Genomic DNA, 20,655 nt, shown 5'->3' with positions numbered 1-20,655 from the left:
AGTGTGTGCCCAAAGTCTGTGTAAGAGAGGAAATCAACACAAATCAAAGTCCAAGCCAGTGAATAGGCTATGAGTGTGGTATCACTCAGTGTGCAGCTGTTATTTCTAGCCCCCAAACACTTGGCATGCTGAGGTCTGCTGTTGCCTACCAGTGGAGGACCTCAGTGTTTGTTCTGTAACTTTAACATAGGCCTCTGTGCTCTCTGGGATCACTACATCTGGAAGAAACATTAAACAGTACACAAATTCAGCAGTGGCATTACACTGACCTCATTAACTAATTTAACCTGGTATTCATCTGCTGTTTTTAACCTTGTTTGATGCACCACGAGATAGATGGAGTTTGCCAGTTTTCAGTCACAGGAAAATACACTGTATTGACAAACTGATGTGTGAGAAACCTTACCCATCCAGCAGCTAAAATAAACCATGTCAAGTATTAGCAAATACGTCTTGGTCCATTGCTAAAATCCAAATCGTGAGCTGCTAACATTTAGTACCTGTAGACAGACTCTTATTTTCCGCCTCCTCATGGAGAGCATAGAACAAGGGAGGCCATTGAACTGCACCTTAGTATGTTTGGCATTTAGTGTCTTGCACAAGTACACTTCAGCTGGACTGATGCAAGAAATTCTAAGATGATGAACTGGACAATGAGGAAGAAAAATATTTTTCCGCTACACATATTTGAATTATTTTTTCCTAACTTTTATCAGATCTTTGCTTTTTGTGAAATACTGAATAGTTTTAATTATTCCAGCCTGAATTATCCACACTATTAACAATTATCCAAGTGAAATTATTCAAGGGAAATCAACCTGGTGGAACTGATCACAACCCAAAGACTTGTGCAACCTGTGACAAGGTGTGGCAACTAGAAACTTTTACATTACATGTAGCTTAGCTGACGCTTTTATCCAAAGCGACTTACAATTGCTATATGTGTCAAAGGCTGCATGCCTCTGGAGCAACTATGGGTTAAGTGTCTTGCTCAGGGACACATTGGTTGATGTATCACAGTGGGAATTGAACCCAGATCTCCCACACCAAAGGCATGTGTCATATCCACTGCGCCTTGCTTCAGGGATCACAAAAGGTTCACAAAAGGTTGGGAACCACTGGATTAAAGGATGCTCTCCCTTCTTACTTAAAACATTCTCTGTTTTCTACATTTCAAAAATAGCCACCATAGCTCATACACCAAAAATTACAAGATCTCAGTTGTCTCTTTAACTTTAAGAATGCTGTGCAATGCTGTCTGTGTTTGGAAACTAACCTGACAAGGCTGAGGCAGGCCGCTGGAGGAAGTCTCCCTCCTCACTCTGCTGCTCTCTCAGAGCCCTGCTGGCACTCTCCAGCCCGCGGCTCAGGTCGTAGTCATGGTCCCACTCCAGGGGAATGGAGTCCACACTGGCTGGGGTGTCCCTGCCCGAGCGCTCAGTCCGGAACTGGGCTGCCAGGGAGGCTGAGCGGCCGGAGGAGGGCAGAGGTGACAGGAAGCCATCCCCCAAACGCTCGCCCCATGGTAGGCTGGACAAATCACCAGGCTCGTCCAGCTCCAGCTCGCGATCCGAGAATGACACTTCGGTATCATCATCTGCAAGCTGAAGAAAAAAAACATATACATAACAACAGTTTGAGCTGATGACTTGAGTTGTGTAAAAGATGACATTTAGACCCTTATTTGGTGCCTGAAATCAAGCCACACTAGATTGTGAAATCTTTTCTATGCTCTCAATCTCTGGTCTTACAGGAAGCCGAATGAGCTTTTTGTAGTAGCGCTCCACACGGCCAAAGACTTCCTGGCAGTAGTGGTGCAGCTCTTCCAGCTCCTCCTCTATGACAGCAGCATCCAGAGGCTCGTTCTTCTCTATCAGCGCTTCTCCCTGGTGGAAGATGTGTTCGATCTTGGCTGTAGTGAGGGAGATCTCCTGTTGGAACGACTGTGGGACCGGAGGGGGGAAAGAAGAGATGAACAAATTCTGTTTTCATACTAGACATAAGGTTCTCTTAATTTCAAAATGCACGCCCTTTCACAGATGTTACTTTGATTTAATAATTTCAATGTTCAGTATGACTTGTGAAAAAGTAATCTTGCAATATCAGTTAGTCTGCCCTCACAATGGCAAATATCAGAATATATGAGTTGTCACTTTTGAAATGGGTCAAAATTGAACCAGTTTGTAGCTGGCTTTCTCAGTCTGCTACAGAAATAAAATCTAAAGTGTGCAAGACAATGTCAAGTGTCAACACCTAAAACCTAAATCTAAAACTATACACACACACACACACACACACACACACACACACACACACACACACACACACACACATATAGTCAATATAAATGAAAGAAAGTATGCTTTCCAAATACTTTTCAGACCATGTAGGCCTGGACCATTGTGACAAACCCACCCTGAGTTGTTTGATCTTGGCCTGAATGTCACACTCGGAGAAGTGTTCGATGTTGGTCAGCTGCAGGTCCATCTCTGTCAGCCACACCAAGATGCCGTCTCTGGCTGTCTCAAACTCCTCTCTCTGACTAATAAAGTGCTGCACATTTGAAATAGAGATGCTGCTGTTAGAATGATCTACACTTGTACATGGTGCAAGTATAATGTATGTAGTATAAATTAAGCTTCATTAGTCATTGATTTCACAGAACACATGTATGCTACCATGATCTAACATATAAGTGAGAAAAAAATGTGAGAATGAAATTAGATTTGAATAAAGAAATCATGAATTTAATAATGCAAGTACCTTAAGCCTGCGGAGGATGGATGCCACCCTCTTCTGCAGGTTGTCCCATCGCTGATTGGCATCGTGAGCCATCTCCCTCAGACGACAGGAAGAGTCAGTGCGGTTTTCTCTGGCCAGGCGGCGATATTGCTTATTGATTAACTCCAGCTGGGTTAGGCTCTCGTGGACTTGCCTCTGGAAGGCCTACAGAAACATACAATTTTATTAATATGGTACTAAGCAACAGCACCTGTGACCTGTCTCAGTTTAGGTTTTTAACAATTTACACAGAACACATTTGCAATACCTCAAATTTCTTAAGCTCCTCCTTGGCTACAGTGTACAGTACACCAGAGGAGTTGGGCAGAGCAGCAGTCTTTTCTGAAGTGGCCAGCCACTCCTCAAATCGTGCAAAGTCATCTAGGAATTTCTGCCATAAACGCCATGTCTCCTCAATCCTAACAGAGAGAAAATGTAAAATGATATACAATAATAACAATGACCTGTTTCCCATCCATACTAGCCACTCTTTTTGTTTTCATCAAACATCTGACATCTTACTTGAGTCTCCTCTCCATAGACAAGGCACAGATGCTCCTCCAGCGGCGATCAAGGCTACGAGTCGCCTGCTGGATGGAGTCGCACTCTGCATCGGTGGCGCAGGCGTCACAGTCGTGCAGAAGCACCTCACACAGATTCAGTACGGACGCCACTCCTGTACTGTGCTTCTCGATGTCCCGCTGAAGCTCCTGAGTGGTGAGAAAGAAGAAAGAGAGAGTATGAGTTTGTAATAATAAGTGATGCACAGGGAGAGAGGGAGAAAAAGAGGTAAATTATAACGTAATATAATAACAATGACTTTTGATTAGTTGATTTAATGAAAAAGAGTTTCCAATACTGACTAATAGCTGTAATAATTTGACATTAAAGAACCACAAAATATATTAATTTAAAAAACAGTTCTTGATTTAGCTGTCACATTAAATGAGTGCGTCTCAATTTGAGGAAAAAGAAGGAAACTTAGATCCATGTAAAAAGCAGAATTCAATACCTCCTTGTGAACAACAACTCCTGAAAGTGATCAGTGCTAGTTTAAGGTAGCATGTTAATAGTAGAACAGAATTGATACAATACTATAGAATTTAACTTATAGTATTGTACATACGTTATGCACTGTACTGTGCTTTTTGTTACCTGCTGCAGATCAAGCTTCCTCTGAATCTCCTGGAAGTCACAGGAGTCGTAGGCGATGGGTTTGGACAGCTCGGTCTCGATGTGGGCCAGCCAGGATCGAAGGCTGCTCATATTCTTATCCAGCTGCTGCACGGCCACCAGAGTTTCTCTCAGTTTCTTCACTCTATTACCATAATCCATTCAACTTTGTCAGTACAATCCAATGCAATACTTTCCAGAAAATGTTGAAAAACAGTGAAGAAATATTGCTTTGTGTCCTTCTCTGCATGTACTGGGACAAATTACAGGCCCTTTTAAGCTACTCAGGTGTGAGTGTGTGTCTTTTCACCTGGCTCCGATAAGATCCACGAGGTGTTGCCAGCGGTCACTGACTTTGTTGAGTTTTTGACCGATTTCAGCCGCTTTGCTCTTGTGACTGGCTCTAGCCAGGCGCTGTCCCAGCTGGTGCAGCTGCAGCTTGTTCTCATCAGCCACAGTGATCTCCTCCTGGTAGTCCTGAGACACAATGCAACCCAACCAGAGTGTAAAGGCAATTTAAAAATATTTAAAGGAAAACGCAGATATCAACATGGTGATATTTAATTTCCATTGTTACTTTATTTCTTTTTATTGGGTCTTGTTGTTTTTTTATTCTCTTGTGAAGCACTTTGTGATTGGCAGCGTGATGCCATATCAGCATTTTTTAAAACAATGAACAGTATATTTCTGTTTACCTTGCGGAGCTTCTCGATCATCTCCTCAATGCTGATGTCTCCATTTTGGGAGACCTTGCTTTCCATGTTGGTGAGCCACTCGCAGATCTCCTTGTACTTTTCGTTGAATACAGTCCACTCATTCAGCTTCTCACTGACCTGCTGCCTGCGCAGTGACAGCTGCAGAGGCACAGCAAAGTATATTCAGTTAAGTGCATCTCTATGCAAAGTGCATAAGAACAATCAATCAATGCATGTTAAATTTTAACAAAAGTGCATTCATGTCAAAAAGGCTCAAACGGAAGTAGCGTTAGAGATCACTGCACCATAACTGATTCATTTGCATCGCGGAGCAGAGTGTGTGCTTCTGTGTGTTTCCTGTGGGTGTATTTTAGCTACTCTACACAGGATGCAACTCTGGAAACCTCAGAACAACTCTGAACCTTGAGGTTTAACTGTGCACGCCAAAGCAACTGCTCTACACAGCAAAGTTCCTTTTCAAAAACTGTAAAATTAAAGTGAAATGCCATTTTCAGTAACATTTAAGTAATGTCTTTTCTTATCTTCTTGTTATACTATGAATTGAAAGTATGTGTGTGAACATTCTCTATCAATAAGATTCAGTTGCATTTCTAAAACCAATTAGACATAAATATATAATAAAATATGTCTTTTATGCATATGATAGTAAGCTGTATTCGATGTTGGCTAACTGACACCATCAAAACCAAAGTATAACAGTTTGTGTTTGACACCAGCACCACCGTTTGGCATCTCAAGGAACTGCAGAGACAAGACCAGTGTATCACATAGTGACACCTACAAGTGGTTAATACTCTGTGATACAGGGCGTAGCTATGATGTTATTGTCTATAGTTTTATTCAAATAATGCTCCAGTAGCTGATCAAATAAGCAGTATACAGTATATTCACAAAATCATCTATGCACTGGTACTGTGTGGTGTACTGTACCTGGTGGCAGATTTCGTCCCATTGTCGATGCAGCAGCTCAATTCGCTCCTGCAGGACAGACAGGTCCTCAGCACTGATGTAGCAAGACAGGGACTCACGCAGTACAGTCAGATGGGCCAGATCCCCAGTCCAGCCATCAAATGTGTTCTCCAGGTCCTCGTATTGAAACAAAAGTAATATTATTAAAACATTCAACATTCAATTTAATGTATTTCAAAGGCAGCTCAACTGATGATGCAACTTATTTAAAGAACTCTACACTGATTGTGATTGTACACTTTTTAGGTCAAGGTCCCCAAAGCAAAGTTGAATTCCAGCCTTAAGTTATTGGTATGTAAAGTTTTGTTTTGTGAGTTTTGTAAATGCTTTGAGGTTGTTACCTTGCAGCGCATCTGCTCAGCCTGCAGATCCTCTTGGTGATCAGGAAGAGGCTGAGAGAGCTGCCGTTTGAAGGCTCGAAGTTTTTCCAGTGATCCACCAATACCTCTCTCACACCTCTCCCAATCCTGCACATGACACAAACAATGGTTGCAACTGCATCAGTACTATATAACTTAGAGTTTAACAGCAAAATCATTTTGGGGAATTTGGTTCATTTAAACAACACATAAAAGCTGGTTGTGCCTCTTGGTGGGGGTTTTGAAACAACAAAGGAAAAGCATGCAAACTTGCACTTACAAAAAACATTTATAGTATCCCTTCAATGTTCCCTGAGGTAGCCTGTACTCCACACACTGCTGGCAATTTGTCTGGTTTACCTTTAATAAAGTGGCAAGCTCTTTCTTCTGTTCATCCAGGCAGGTGCTTGCATGTTTCCATCGCTCCTGAATATCAGTAAGCTCTGCCTGCAGGGCCACCTCCGCCCGGCTATCAGCCGACAGGAGCAGTTGTTTGCCAGCCTCCACTGTTAGGATGTAGCTGCCCTGCTGACGCTGAAGCACCTTTTCCCTCAGCTGAACCAGAAAAGCACAGTCACACAGACCTGTCAATATCCTGCCCAAACAACATTCGTAAATAGTTCTTACTGTTTCCTCTTTTGGAGTATCATATAGTTGGGGCTTATCACATCAAGAAAAATGAGACGCTATTGATTTTTTCCATGTAGGTTTATTCTCTCTTCATTGATCAAGATTTAGCTCTTTTGCCAGGATCCACCTTAATACTTCTTTTTTTTTTTTTTTTTTTTTTAAAGATTATTTTTTTTAGGCATTTTCAGCCTTTATTTTGACAGGACAGCAGAAAACATGAAAGGGGAGAGAGGGGGGGAATGACATGCAGCAAAGGGCCGCAGGCCAGAGTCGAACCCGGGACCACTGCATTGAGGAGTAAACCTCTATATATGGGCACCCGCTCTACCAACTGAGCTATCTGGGCACCCCACCATAATACTTCTTAGTCACCCTGACAAAGATATATGTCTATTTTGAAGAGATTAGTGGTAGACTAAACATTAAATGTATGTCTTTTTGTCCAGCACCATCTAGATAAATCTGAGATGTGTACTCTGTAAGCTTTTACACAATGTACCTGGACAGCATCCAGCATTGAGCGGGCTTGTTGCAGAGGCACTGTAGTCCCTGCCTGAAGGGCTTCTGCAGGGTGGGAGACCTCCACCAGCCATTTGCGTAGCTTCTCCACCATTTCTCTGTAGCGCTGCCACTGGCGGATCAGACCGTCAATGATCCCCCGCCTCTGTTGAGCACGCCGCACTACGCCCTGCCACTGGTTACTCAGGAGAGCCAACTTCAGGTTGAATTCATCTCTGCAGGAGGGGGAAGTAATAGGATTGTCAAAGGAAGACAGTTTTTTTTTGTGGTAAACAAAATGCAATGGATTTATTAAGTCTTGCAATCTGCTATTCAGAGTAATATTGTATAAAATTTGAAACTAACAGATGAGAAACAATGTGATTTTGTGCTCTTTACCTGTCATCCACCTGACCCTGCTCTAACATCCTCTGTCCATCACTGATAATAGAGTGGAGGATCTGCTGCCGACTGAACATCTCAGTTTGGAATAACTGGAAGGCAACATATTGATGATTAATGATAAACAAATAAAACAACAGCTGTTTCAGGGTCCTTTACTTCAAAGGGACTCTTACCTCGTGAGCTTTTTGCTGCTCCATCAAACTCTGGTAGTTCCCAGAAATTTCCACCGTCAGATTCTCTTCCGTTTGGACCAGGAACTCCATCCAGGTTTCACACTTCTCCAGGAAGGTCTGCTGCTGCAGCAAGAAGGACTGGAGTTTGCTGCAAAGAGCAAACAAAATACATCATTTTGATGTCCACCAATTCCATCATCTCAGTCATGTAGAACATTGGCCTTTACTGAACATCACTGGGGCTGTGAGGTTATTTGCGCAAGTCCTTCAATTAAATCAATCTGTCATGATTGTCATGAAACTGTGCTGGGATGGTCACATGTATTTAAACATTTATTTTCAGAATGGATATACAGCATTTTAACCACCTTTTTATTTTTATATTTACCAGATCTTTTATGTGTTATACCTGAATCTCTCTGTGGCCTGTGCTGAGGTTGTTGACCAGCTCCTGTTGAGATTCTGCATGCGCTTGATCTCTGAATCGTTGAGAGGGAGCCGGTAACCAAGCTCATTGAGACGCTCCAGTTCAGGAGCCATACTGCTGAATTTCAGCATGAGCCTCTGTAGAGGACAAGAGAGAAATGTTACATTTCTTAATTACAGGTTAATCAGTTGATTAGTTCAACTAATGGACAAAAGTTAAAAAACAACAACCTTGAGCTCCTGCATGCGGTCTAGGAGGACTGTCGGGTCGGTGGAGCCGTTGGGATCGTGCACCTTCAGAGCCTCCTCAGCTTCAACTATCCAGCACCCCAGTGAATCCAGCTGATTGTTAAAGGTTTCATAGTCTTGAACTCCAGTCTGGTGTGGAAGAGAAATGTCAGCAGCCCATAAGTGTAAAATTCAGGATTCTAACTGGATGACTGGCTACTTAACTAAACTGGGAGTCAAAGCTATTTGTTGTAAATCCTTTTCTGTACCTGCAGTGTGGTGAGCTGTCTGGTAAGAGCCTGTTCCACAGTAGCCAACCGTTGGGTGAGAGAGAGGTGATCTGACTGGATTGCAGAGGCTGCTGATGTGTCCACCTGCTGTTTCAGCTGATCTCCCAGTTGTTGGAGAACCTGCAGGGAGGCCTGCACCGGAGCTTGGGACCGGAGCACCTCCTGTGACAAAGCACACATACAATTTAGAGTAGAGTAGTAGTAGAGTAGAGTATCTTTTCATTCAAAACTAAAACAAAATAAAATCCTACATGTAAAAAAGTATATGCATCAATTGTTATGCACACAGGGACATTTTCAACATTATTTAAACTTTCACTTGAGGAAAATAAACAAAAATCTGCTAAACGCTTGAAAGCAATCGTGTTGCAGCAACAAAGAAACATAATTTCCCTACATGTGGCATACTGGCTTTCTTAATAAGGCCTTAAAAAATACAGACATAATACTGAACAGGTGTTTAGATGGAAAATGAGTCAACAGTGGCACAGCTGTGGCCTCACTCACGCTGCATTCTTGGATCCAGTCGGACACTTCCTCGTCAGCGATGTCCTTGCTGCAAGCGAGCTTGAGGAGCTGGTCTGCCTTTTCCTCCTGCAGCTGGATGCTGCTGAAGCTCTGCTCATAAAGCTCCTTGTAGCGCTGCCACAGCTGAAGCAGGGCTTTGCTGCTTCTCAGACGCTCTGCAATCTCCTCCAGTAAGCTAGTCCATCTGGGTGCAAATATGACATGGATCAATGTAAGGGATAATAAAAACAATACAAAATTGGCTTAGCTGTCAAATTAGACTTGACAGCTAAAATCCCTACGATTTTCATTTTCTCTATTTTAAGATCACCTTGCATTGACATCCTTAAGGGCGTTGTTGAGAGAATCTGACACTGATGGGTGACACTCCCTCAGCAGTTGGTGGGTCACAGCACCAAACTTTCTCAGACTGCTCTCCTGTTTCTCCAGTTCCTCTCGCAAATCCTTAAAAGATGACAACACAGTGCTTTATTCAACAGCAATGATAAATTTTGTGTAAGACAAAATTTAGAACCATTCCCCTAATGAAAAATACAGTAAATGTCATCTTCATCGCAACGAGATTTCAGAAACAAATACTAATGCAATCAATGTAAACTAATTTCTCTAGGTGACTACAGGCCAGCTGACAGGTATAATAAATCAAACACCTCTTCATCCTAACATACCTGCAGACTTTGCACCTGCAGCTGAACAGCCTCCAGGGAGCCCGTGAGGAGGCGGAAACGAGATACAGAGTACCTTCCTTCCATCAGGTAGCCATTGATCTCTTCTGAAGCCCGCTTGTATAGACTCCACTGATCCAGCACTGACTTCAGGCTGATTTTTAGTTGTCCTATCTGTTAAAGGTGTAATAAAAAGCACACAGTGAATGACATTGAGTAAATTGTTAAGAGCAGGCCAGAACAGAACAAGAAAGAGCAGAGTAGCGCAGATAGATTGGTGCAACTGATGTACCACAATAAACATAGAGTGGAAAGAGAACAGGGGAGCTTACCAAGTGGTCCAGGTTAGCCCAGGTGTGATTGACACCCTGGAGTGTCTCCATGACAATAGCACAGGCCTCATCGGTCTTGTTCTGGACAAGGGCACAGCCCTGCTCCTCCACCCTCTCCAGTTCTTTCTCTTTTTCCTTCACCAACTCTTCCATTTCCTAAAAGTTAATAGTTTTCACATGATAAAACACATGGACTAAAAAGGGTGTGATCGTAATAATGACAGCATGTACGGGTATAACATGTATTGATAAATCAGTGTTTATAGCTGCATACCTGGCAGTCTTTGAGAGCATTCTGCACAGATGTTAAATCCTCTATCCGGTGTTTCCTCTTTAACCTTTCTTCCTGAGTTGCCATCCAGGACTTCAGGGACTGAACGCTGCTCTCATACTCCAACCACATATCCAGAAGGCTCTCAAGAAACTGGATCTGCAAGAATTTCATACAAATGAAATTGTAACATCCTCATTTTGCACTAATAAATGACAATGGCTGTTATTCTGAATTTCCCTATGGGGATGAATAAAGTATTCTATCTATCTATCTATCTATCTATCTATCTAGTCCTGTATTAACCAGTATCAGTGCCTATGGCCTCACCCTCTCATTGATGCGGCCTTGTAGGATCTGCCAGCGTCGGTTCATTGCTCCCAGTCGCTCAGCAAAGTCAGTCTTATCACTGCGCTTGCTCTCCACGTCCTGACCGCTGATCTGCAGCACTGACTGGTTGACAAAGTCCACAGTCAGCTGCTTACAGCTTAGATCTACTCTGAAGCCCTGAGTTGGAGGAAAGAACAGTAGATTCACAATTAAAATTGCATTACATCATCCTTATTAATCAGGTTAGTCAGTGTATGTACAAGAAATACTCAAAGATACAATAGAGAACATTTTTGAACAAATCTAAATTTTGGACGCACACATATGGTCTTATATGATTTGATTTGTAGCTGAAAAAAAACCCCTAAAAAATAAAAACAAACCTTTCACTTCCTTGAAATGCATGAAATACTACAAATGTACAGTATGTAGCTGTCACATATTGTCCTATCAAAAAATTCACATCAAACACTTTGTAAACAAACTCAAAAGTGCCATGAATCTATAAATCTGTATGAAGTCTACTACCTTGTATTTTTGCAAGTAGTCCTGAATCACATTTGACCCCACTGCACTCTTGAGGTTTTCTTCATTCTCCTCAATGACATTCTCCATCAATGATATCCAGTTAAACAGCTCAGATATGGCATGACGGGAGGCCAACTTCTCCATTTGGATCTGAGAAAAAAAATTAAACCCGTTGGACCACCAGATTAGACATCCAGGAAGACAAAAACCCACATGCTGCCAGTCTGAGGGCAACCTTGTGTGAAAACATCTGTATATGAGTGAAGCAGCAGAAAGGGTAATCCTATTTGCTGTGGAGCAGCTAAGCCTGTTCAGTCTGGCTGACTGTGACCATACCTGATGCAGCTTCTCCTGGACCACTGGGATGCGTGTGAGCAGCTCAGTCCATTGAGTGTCAATGCGTGCCAGGTCAGACCGCAGCACCACCGTGTCCACTTTCTTCAGACGCAGCAGCTGGTTGCCCTCGGTTACCACTGAGCTCTTCAGGCTGGACTTGCCTTCAACTTCCTTTGAAAACTCCTGAGACAGACGGTGACAGCAATCAACAGCTAGTATGCAATCAAATCATAAAATATATTTTATGATGATATTATATACTGACCTTTTTACAGATGGCACAGCAAGATTGTTACTACTACTATATCCAAGTACTACTACCAACACTATTACAATTATAGGAAATACAACTTACACTAATAATTACACTTAAAAAAGCCATTATTTTACAGTCTTATACCAGCTATGCTGTAACAATGTAAATACAGTGCATATTATATTATGTAAATTGTGTGCGTATATATATATATATATATATATATATATATATATATATATATATATATATGGCTCTATATGTAGTATGGTGGCTCAGTTGTAAGCACCACTGACTCAAACGACAAGGACCTGTATAAATCTGTATATATGTTTACTAGTTGTAGCACTGTTCCTTGAGAAGTGCCTGAATCTCCGGATCAATACAGATACAAAATGCAAAAGAAAACTAATAAAAACTGTAGCCTTACAAGAAAAGCAGAGAGATGGTCTCTGACAGTTTCCAGCTCCTGTGGGACTAACACTGCCTGCGTATTCCAAAACTCCAGACGCTCCAGAGCAGACTGCAGCCATTCGCTAAGCTCTGCACACTCCCTCTGATACCTAGAGGAAAACCAAAATGTAATCATAGAACAAATTGATTTCTGATACTGGGTTCAGAAATCACTTGTACAGTATATCTGCTTAAGACTAAAAATGTTGTTTTGTGCACTCAGATCTGTGAATTTAATAACTATTGCTAAGCTGCCCATCTTACAGACCCTTCTAAAGATAATGTTTTTCAGGGTCTCTATGGGATATCATTTATATTTGATGCCTAAACGATTCTGTTTCTGACCTGGTCCAGTGTTTGAGGATGGCCTCCAGGCGCTGTAGTTCCTTGTTGACCTTGGTGGTGTTGTTGAGCCAGTGTTCCCCCAGCAGAGCAAGTTGGTTCTCCAGTGCGGGACAGCACACTGACAGCAAGAGATGTTTGCCTTCATCCAGTACCTGGTATAGCTTGTGCTGGTACTCTGTCAGTCTGCCCTTTAGACCCTTTACAGAAAATGGAAAGGGGCAGGTAGACAACAAAATCTTTAAAAAGTGACATTGTAGCTGGAGCGACACCAGCTGAGAAGAGTTGGGTGAAAAAACTGAGAGTGAGAGTGAGTGAATTAAATAAAAGTAAAGCAAATCTTCCCAGAGTAAAACAAATATATACCAAGAAGCTCAGAGAGGAAAACAAATGCATATCATGTGTGCTGGCTTCTTAAATTTCCTTTGGTCCTCCATCATGCCATATTCTAAAATTTGCAATGATGTCACTTTGTACCTGATACAATGAAATCCTGTCCATTAGCCTTTCTTCAGTCTCTTCCACCAGGCCAACGGTCGGGATGTTTCCTTCAACTGCCTCCAATTGGCAGTTCAGACTTTGGTAATCCTGCATCAAGCGGCACCAAGTCTAAAAAAAAAAAAATACATTGAATATTTCAAATTGAAAAAGCTAACAAGTAAACCTTAGATGAAGACCACCATAACACTTTAGCAACTGCTGTGCTATCCTATTATGGAGGAAAAAAAGAAAGGCTTTCCAATAAATTCTCTGTAAACTAAGCTTTTTCAGCTTTAGTTTTCAAGCAGAGGTAACTTGAGAGGTTTTTCCGCAATTTAAAAATATCTATTCCTTTTCAGTTAGAAACATATATTAACAACACAGTTAAGTAGCATTTAAAAAACCTTTTGGAACAAGAAAACATTTTCACAGTATGCTTTCAAAGGAAAAATAATGGTTAACACACTTAGTATTTTATCTCTCACCTCCAGGATACACTCCAGCTCAACTCCTTTACTGTGTGCCTCTTTGAGGACGCTCTGAGCCTCAGCCAGTGTCTCCTCCAGGGCCTGACTCTCTTTGGGAAGCATCAGAACACTGATTTTTCTGAAGTATGTTTCTGTTAGAATCATATGGGACTCCAGACCCTGGAAGAACTCCTAGAAAACACAATCAGACACAGATAAACACACCAATGAGCAGTTGTTTTTCTCTCAGTAGCGTGTCTGCAGCATTGGCTGTGGCTGTGTTCAATGTTTGATTAGAAATATTACTTAAGCCTTTCTACTTTAACAGAGCTCCAAGATGACCAAACCTTATGTTTGTCCAGGTGATTCTGGACTTCCTCGACAGAGCTGACAACGATCCTTTGATCAGCAGCCATCTTGTCTTTAGCTGTGTCTACCAGGTCCGTCAGATCCTGCAGCGCACGCTCGTACTGCTCCTTTAGAGCCATGCTATGGTTCAGCCCGCTGCGCCGGGAACCCACCGTCATCACCAGCTCCTCATAGGAATCCTGAACACACACACAAAGAACATAAATAGGTAAAACCTATACTGAGCAGCTTTTACTGCATGGTTTTCAGTGATGTACATTACCTGGAGTTTTAGTATTTTGTTTGCTGATATCTGATCCGCCTGTAGTGTTGCTCCTCTGGTTTTGAGCTCCGTAATCCTCTGTTCAAAGTCTTTCAGGCTCTCCTCTGCACAGGCAATAACCTAAGAGACACGACATTCACAATCATTTTTTGTTCTCTGTAAGTTGAGAGAAAAGCAGGGTGTGTGTGTGTGTGTGTGTGTGTGTGTGTGTGTGTGTGTGTGTGTGTGTGAGTGTGTGAGTGTGTGTGTGTGTGTGTGTGTGTGTGTGTGTGTGTGTGTGTGTGTGTGCGTGCATGTGATGCTAAAGCTTTCATCACCTCTAGTTGTTTTGAGGCTGGTCTATCCATGGCTCCAGCTAAGGCCTGTAGGATCTGGCACTTGGTCTCAATTAAAGCAGTTTGGAGAAGCTGCAACTCCGTCTTTCAAGACAATTTATAGAACATTTATCAGAATCAACATTTCAGTTATTAGTTCTGCAAATGTTTTGGTTTTATAGTGAGCATTCTTCAAGAAAAAATAAAACATTCTTGAAAAGCAACAAATGCAAAATATTAGGCAAACCTGGTGGGCTGTGAGCTCATGTGCTCTGGTCCTCATGTGGTCACAGCGTGTCCCCAGAGCACAACCCAGAGCTCCTAATCTCTCTTTCAGGCAGTCAAGGTTGTCCTCAAGCAGCGATTGGTCCTCTTGTCTCAACACTGAAGACCCAGCTAACAGAGCCTGGCTGAGCTTTACCTCCTCTGTGACATTCCTCACATCATTCTCTAAGGTCTGCAGGAAAGATCAGAAACAGTTCAGGAAGATTTAAAAAATACTCAACTGCAAAATGACAAAGATTATGAAGATTATACTTCTACTACTACTACTACTACTACTACTACTACTACTACTACTGTATCAGTAATCAATTTCCTACAGAGATCTAATTTAGTGTCAACTGAACTTTAGGGAACTTTTAATGGATATTGACAGGCTCATATGATTTGCTATAAAACCTGATTTATCATTTATTTATGATAGAAGCTGCACAAATATGCCTGAATGTACCTCCTGCTTTTGTAGCTGGGTCTCTGCGTTTTCAGCCAGCAGCACTGAGCCTGAGAAGACGTTGTTCTCCACACCATCCAGCCAAGAGGAGGTGGATGACACAGCTGTGTAGAGCTGCTGTTCCATCTGCGCCACCTGTGCCTCACCACCACTGGGCTATGTACACACAAGAGTGTTGCAAATTTCCGTTGACACATGTTGAACTACCTATTTCAACGTTGCAATAGAACGGCATTATAATGTACAAGAATGTTATAGAAATACCTGAGTGGTCATGTCCTCTATTGTTTGTCTGAAGCTATCGTACAGATTATTCAGGGAAGATTTGTCAGCTTGTGTTTCTCCTTTAAACAGTGCTCCAGCTGTGGTCACACGAGAAGCTCTGGAGTATACCTGCAGAAAAACAACGGAACGGGTCAATGCACTTTACTTCCACTGCTGCTTAATACCAACAATAACAACACAACGAGGTTTGTACCGGCTGTTTGTGGTCCTGCTCCAGGGTTTTCTGCAGGAGCTGCAGCTTAGTTTTGAGCTCCAGTCTGAGGCTCTCCCATTTCTGCCTCATCTGCTCTCGAGCAGCCTGAGATTCCCTCTCAACCAAAGCTGCTGGTGAAAATGGCTCTGTTGTACTGCACGGTGACAGAAACATGAATTAATAAATGCTCAATTTATAATCTGCTACAGGAATCATTACAAATGTTAACTTAACATTTTACTAATTGATTTGAGTTAAATGTATGGTATAATAGTTTGTAAAATACCTGGCACTGCTGGGCGAGGCCTGCTGGATAAGGATCTCCTCTCCTCTGCTCGCCACTGACTGAAGCAACTTTTTCTGTTCTGCGAGCTGCTCCTCCAGTTCCTAAAAAGCAAACCGTTTACTGTAATTGGAGTTTGTATGATATAATTAATTTGCTTCTGACACACTGTGTGGTGTTACAATGATGTCAGAGTATTTTTTATTGTATTTTATAAAGATGGGATTATTATTGTATTCTTCAACAGTATAATAGTAACAATATATCTTTTCAATGCAAGTGTGCTGTGTGATAGTGGCCATAAGTTCAAAAAATAAACAAATCATTTGAGAAAGGAGATTTCAATTTTAGTATCAGTAGCATGGGGCTGCCTTTTTTGCTATGAAGACTGAGTACTATAATAAGGAAACAAAAAAAAAAATTTGAAAATGTACCCTCTGTCTCTGCAGACTGTCCTGGTGTTGCTGGGAACGTGTGGTCCGGGCCTGGGCCAGCCAGTCCTGCACACTGGGACTTTGAGAGAGGCTGGAGTCTGATTCACTGTCCTCCTGTTCCTGCAGCGAGTCCTAAAATAAAAATAAAATATTTAGGAAACACACATCAGCAAGGAAGAAGCAGGACTATCAAATGCAGTAACTAAATTTTGATTCACAAGTTTTGCAAATTTGTCATAGGGTGTAAAGAAATACTGAAACAAAGAGATGTCACAGAAGAGATATTGAGGACAAACATGTAATATTCCCTTAGCTGGTTTGTCATTTTCTGTTTTGCTTGTTATGCTAACAAATGGACTAGACACTTAGGTCAGCCTATTGTATTATGATGCTCTAATAAATATGGTGGTTCAAGTCAGAGTATAAAGATGTTCTTAATGGTGCAGTTAGACAGAAAACGTCACACTGTGATGTTGGAAAATGTTTTAATCAACATTGTGAGCAAGGTACCCACAGTAGGGACTGAGCCTAATGTGGTATTGTGAAAGTTCAGCATCACATGGCAACATTGAAAGCATGAAGCCACCTCACCTCGATGTCGATCCGCCTGTCCTGAAGCATCCTCTGCAGCTCCAATAGGCTGCCCTTCAACGTGCGTATCTTCCCGGCCAACTGCTCGGCTTCCTCTTTGGTCTCTGTCCGGCCCTCCAGCAGCAGGCTCTCACTGTGCATGGACAGCTCTGACAGGGCCAGCACCTTCTCTTCAATCTCTAGCAGCATGTTCTGCAGCAGCAGGAGGAGAGAAGCCAGCTCAAACATGGTCTCACGTCTCACCACCTACAGCAGCCCAACAGACGCTCCAGACAAACAGGGGGCCAGGGTCTGGCTGAACCCCCTACACCACAAGCTTTCCCCAGCTACAGGACAAGGAGAGCTCTCCCTCTGCTATCATCCTTGGCCCACCTCTCCAGCCTCGCCTCCTGTGCAACATATTACCACTAATCCTTCACAGTCCATGCTCTACAGGATACATGGTCACGCACAAATTCAAAAGTAACTCTCGTGTGCAGAACACCATTCTAAGTCCAGACAAACTAACGATGCCAATCAATGAATGCTGTTCCAAAGTTTGAAGATACATTTGTTTTTAAACACCATTGCCACTACTCAGCTATCGATAGCTCCAGACGGTCTTTCAAAGGCAGAGAGTAACTCTACATACTGCCTTACCCTCCCCATTCACTAGGATTCACCTACTTGGATATTCTAGCAGCTTTAACACCAACACCAATCACGGCAGCAGGATCTATTAATCGTCTGAAAGCCACAACCCCTGAGTATTCCGCCCTATGCAGCTAACAGACTTGTCAAACAGAGACATCTGCATAATCTGCTTAAGACTAGTTTTACACGCTTAGGAGCACTAGCCATCTGAATGCCCCTTTAAACGCCTCTAATGCTCTTGTTTACCCACTGAAAGGTTCCTGTCCCCCTGGGATGATCCAGGAAACAAAATATTGAAGTATAAGACAGATCTAAATAATCCACAGGCACATTTGCATTAGTGTGCTGACCAAAGACAACACCTAGAAAACAATACTCCAGTACACCGTACTGCCATTCCCGACAATTTGCTATGACATATTAAGCAACCTCATATGCATATTCATTAATTCATTCACATAATAATTCCTATTAACATGTATGCATCCATTGCTCTTAATGAACAGCAGGGGGAGCTCTTACCTGACATTCAGCAAGCTGATCCTCCATATCCGTCTCCTCTAGAGGTCTAGGTTCAAGGATGAAGGTTACAGCACTGCGCATTCTGGTCAACCACAGGTCCAGTTCATCTGCCTGGATGTGATAGAGCTGTATGGCCTCTTCCTGCTGTTGACCCTCCAGACGGTCACTAATGCGCTCCTGGGGCAGAGCACATCACATTTTACTCATTACATCAATCTATTATTTTAGGAATATAGAAATTAAATTGAATGTATCAATTAAGCACAACTATTAGCTACTATTAGTAGTAAAATACTTTCGCAATCTTCACAAAGAGTACCTCCAATAGCTGCTGTTTCCCTGAGGCCTTCATGTGGATGGTGGCCATCCTCTCAGCTAACACAGCGAGAGAGGAGTGCATGGCCAGCTGGTCAGCCATGTCTGAGTCCACAGCATCAGAGGCCAAATCCTCTGTGAAGCTTGTCTGCAGCCTGTCGATTTCCTCCTGCACACTCTGAATCTCTTCTATTAGACCCTGGAGTGAACAACATTGTTATAGGTGTTGCATGTTGTATATTGACTGACTTTATTTTTGTTAAATAAATGTGTTTGTTTAAAGCAGCCATATTATGCTCATTTTCAGGTTCATAATTGTATTTTAAGGTTGTACCAGAATAGGTTTACATGGTTTAATTTTCAAAAAACACCATATTTTTGTTGTACTGCAGTGCTCTCTCTCACTGCTGCAGATCCTCTTTTCACCTGGTCTCTGTTTTAGCTACAGAGTGAGACCTCTTTTCTTCTTCTTCTTCTTCTGTACTATCTTTGATTGCACTGCACATGTGCAGTAGCTCAGATGTAGATCATGTCAGCTAGCTAGCTCCATAGACAGTAAAAGACAGGCTGTTTCTACAACTTCGGTCAGTTACAAGGCAGGATTAGCTGGGAGACTTCTAAATGAGGGCGCACATGTAAGTAGTTCCTTTTGTAGATTATGGTGAACTTGTGTGTGTTGTAGCAGTGCTTTGCTATTGAGAACGAGGTAGCATGCTAGCGTTAGCATTAGCGTTAGCATGCTAACGAGCTAATGGTTGTGGTTAGCCTGCTCGTTTCGGCTTGTGACGTCACAAGCCCTGCCGATTTTGAACAGCTCACCCAGAGACTGAAGGCAGGACACATTCAGAAACTGTATCTCACTCTAAACAGCATGGATGGATTTTTTTCAAAGTTTGTATGTGTGTGGAAGCACCAGAGACACAAAATAACACCCCAAATCCCAGAAGAAGTGTTTTTTTCATAATATGGGCACTTTAAGGGAAGTATTATCTTTTTGATGTTCGTAGATACTGTGACTGTTACCATACAATAAATATCACAAATTTGAAATTTGGATATAGGAGCAGTAATTCCCTTTTCATTCCATTTAGTGGAAACAGCAATGTGATGTTGAGACAAAAAATGATTTACTATAAACTGTGATATTATAAATGCAAAACAAGGTAACAAGAGTGGCTCAAAATGTGTTTTCTACAAACATGCATCATTAGCAAAATATCATTTTTTATGTTTGCCAGTTCGAAAAGTATACTTTGCATTATCATGAGTTCTTACATGACTTTAGAAGTCTGACAACTCCCTACCCTGTCAATGTGAAAGCTCTCTTTCCATCAAAATTTTTCAAAACCTTTATTGTACTGTAGCAACTCACCTCCTGTGCCTTAATGTGGTTATCTGGGCTTTTATCTGCCTCCAGAGGCTCACTCAGTTTGGCCTCCAGAGCCTCCATTTTAGAGGAGATTGACTGGAGTGAACCCTGGTAATACTGTTGCTTTTCCAGCGCTTCGTAAAGAGACCTCTGCTTCTCGCTGATCTGTTGGAAGACCGATTAAAACAATGTAAAAGTGTTAATCCTGAAAACACGATAACAATCATTGTGAACCAACAAACTACCACTACCTGACGTGTTGTATTATTTACATACCACATTCTTTAATGTCTCCCATGAGCGCTGCAAGTCATCTAAGTTGGCCACAGACTCAAACGTCGGGTCATATAATTCTTGGATTGGAGCTCTTGTGAGAGTTCCTCTTCCCATCTAAAAACACATTCAAACAGTGCCATTAACAGTTAAGATAAATTAGTAATGAAACAGATGGCAACTACATAGAAATATGCCTATAAAGCCCTTAATTCAATGTTAGTCAGGATGAGCTTGCAGGTGCAGACAGAGAATAGATATATCCATATCTATTCTATTCTATTACTTCCCTTGGTTCAATTTTTACTTCGTCATTAATTGCATTTATCAATTGAGAGTGCCTAGTTGAGTAAACAGGAGATATTAGAGAAAGATTATTTGAAAGAAAAAAAGTATATGCAATTTTGCTGATAGACCAGAATGACTGATAAAAAAAAGCTATA

General features: G+C 41.9%; 1 protein-coding gene across 2 annotated transcripts in view; it reads right to left on the bottom strand.

Annotated features, from left to right (window-relative positions):
• The window catches only part of syne1b (spectrin repeat containing, nuclear envelope 1b), an 86,876-nt gene that overhangs the window by 9,647 nt on the left and 56,574 nt on the right, over positions 1-20,655 (bottom strand). For both annotated transcript variants that reach the window (XM_035994759.1, XM_035994760.1), the window contains 45 exons: positions 20,216-20,329; positions 19,943-20,104; positions 18,575-18,769; positions 18,256-18,432; positions 17,101-17,292; positions 16,510-16,641; positions 16,079-16,179; positions 15,793-15,946; positions 15,579-15,707; positions 15,315-15,470; positions 14,829-15,038; positions 14,585-14,686; positions 14,268-14,387; positions 13,984-14,184; positions 13,655-13,828; positions 13,167-13,298; positions 12,693-12,889; positions 12,325-12,457; positions 11,639-11,821; positions 11,303-11,452; positions 10,775-10,951; positions 10,448-10,603; positions 10,174-10,329; positions 9,845-10,015; positions 9,487-9,620; positions 9,156-9,360; positions 8,628-8,810; positions 8,362-8,508; positions 8,114-8,268; positions 7,705-7,852; positions 7,526-7,620; positions 7,128-7,362; positions 6,359-6,553; positions 5,981-6,106; positions 5,601-5,756; positions 4,650-4,808; positions 4,265-4,431; positions 3,937-4,099; positions 3,304-3,491; positions 3,050-3,200; positions 2,764-2,946; positions 2,416-2,553; positions 1,752-1,943; positions 1,277-1,604; positions 150-218 (listed from right to left, as the gene is read on the bottom strand). In XM_035994759.1, the coding sequence (XP_035850652.1) occupies positions 150-218; positions 1,277-1,604; positions 1,752-1,943; positions 2,416-2,553; positions 2,764-2,946; positions 3,050-3,200; positions 3,304-3,491; positions 3,937-4,099; positions 4,265-4,431; positions 4,650-4,808; positions 5,601-5,756; positions 5,981-6,106; positions 6,359-6,553; positions 7,128-7,362; positions 7,526-7,620; positions 7,705-7,852; positions 8,114-8,268; positions 8,362-8,508; positions 8,628-8,810; positions 9,156-9,360; positions 9,487-9,620; positions 9,845-10,015; positions 10,174-10,329; positions 10,448-10,603; positions 10,775-10,951; positions 11,303-11,452; positions 11,639-11,821; positions 12,325-12,457; positions 12,693-12,889; positions 13,167-13,298; positions 13,655-13,828; positions 13,984-14,184; positions 14,268-14,387; positions 14,585-14,686; positions 14,829-15,038; positions 15,315-15,470; positions 15,579-15,707; positions 15,793-15,946; positions 16,079-16,179; positions 16,510-16,641; positions 17,101-17,292; positions 18,256-18,432; positions 18,575-18,769; positions 19,943-20,104; positions 20,216-20,329 (7,291 nt within the window). The remainder of the gene's footprint in view (positions 1-149; positions 219-1,276; positions 1,605-1,751; positions 1,944-2,415; positions 2,554-2,763; positions 2,947-3,049; positions 3,201-3,303; positions 3,492-3,936; positions 4,100-4,264; positions 4,432-4,649; positions 4,809-5,600; positions 5,757-5,980; positions 6,107-6,358; positions 6,554-7,127; positions 7,363-7,525; positions 7,621-7,704; positions 7,853-8,113; positions 8,269-8,361; positions 8,509-8,627; positions 8,811-9,155; positions 9,361-9,486; positions 9,621-9,844; positions 10,016-10,173; positions 10,330-10,447; positions 10,604-10,774; positions 10,952-11,302; positions 11,453-11,638; positions 11,822-12,324; positions 12,458-12,692; positions 12,890-13,166; positions 13,299-13,654; positions 13,829-13,983; positions 14,185-14,267; positions 14,388-14,584; positions 14,687-14,828; positions 15,039-15,314; positions 15,471-15,578; positions 15,708-15,792; positions 15,947-16,078; positions 16,180-16,509; positions 16,642-17,100; positions 17,293-18,255; positions 18,433-18,574; positions 18,770-19,942; positions 20,105-20,215; positions 20,330-20,655) is intronic.

Source organism: Sander lucioperca, chromosome 18 (assembly GCF_008315115.2).
Source record: "Sander lucioperca isolate FBNREF2018 chromosome 18, SLUC_FBN_1.2, whole genome shotgun sequence".
Lineage (NCBI taxonomy): Eukaryota > Metazoa > Chordata > Actinopteri > Perciformes > Percidae > Sander > Sander lucioperca.
The sequence above is the reverse complement of the archived record's forward strand: the minus strand, read 5'-3'. Positions and strand labels throughout refer to the sequence as shown.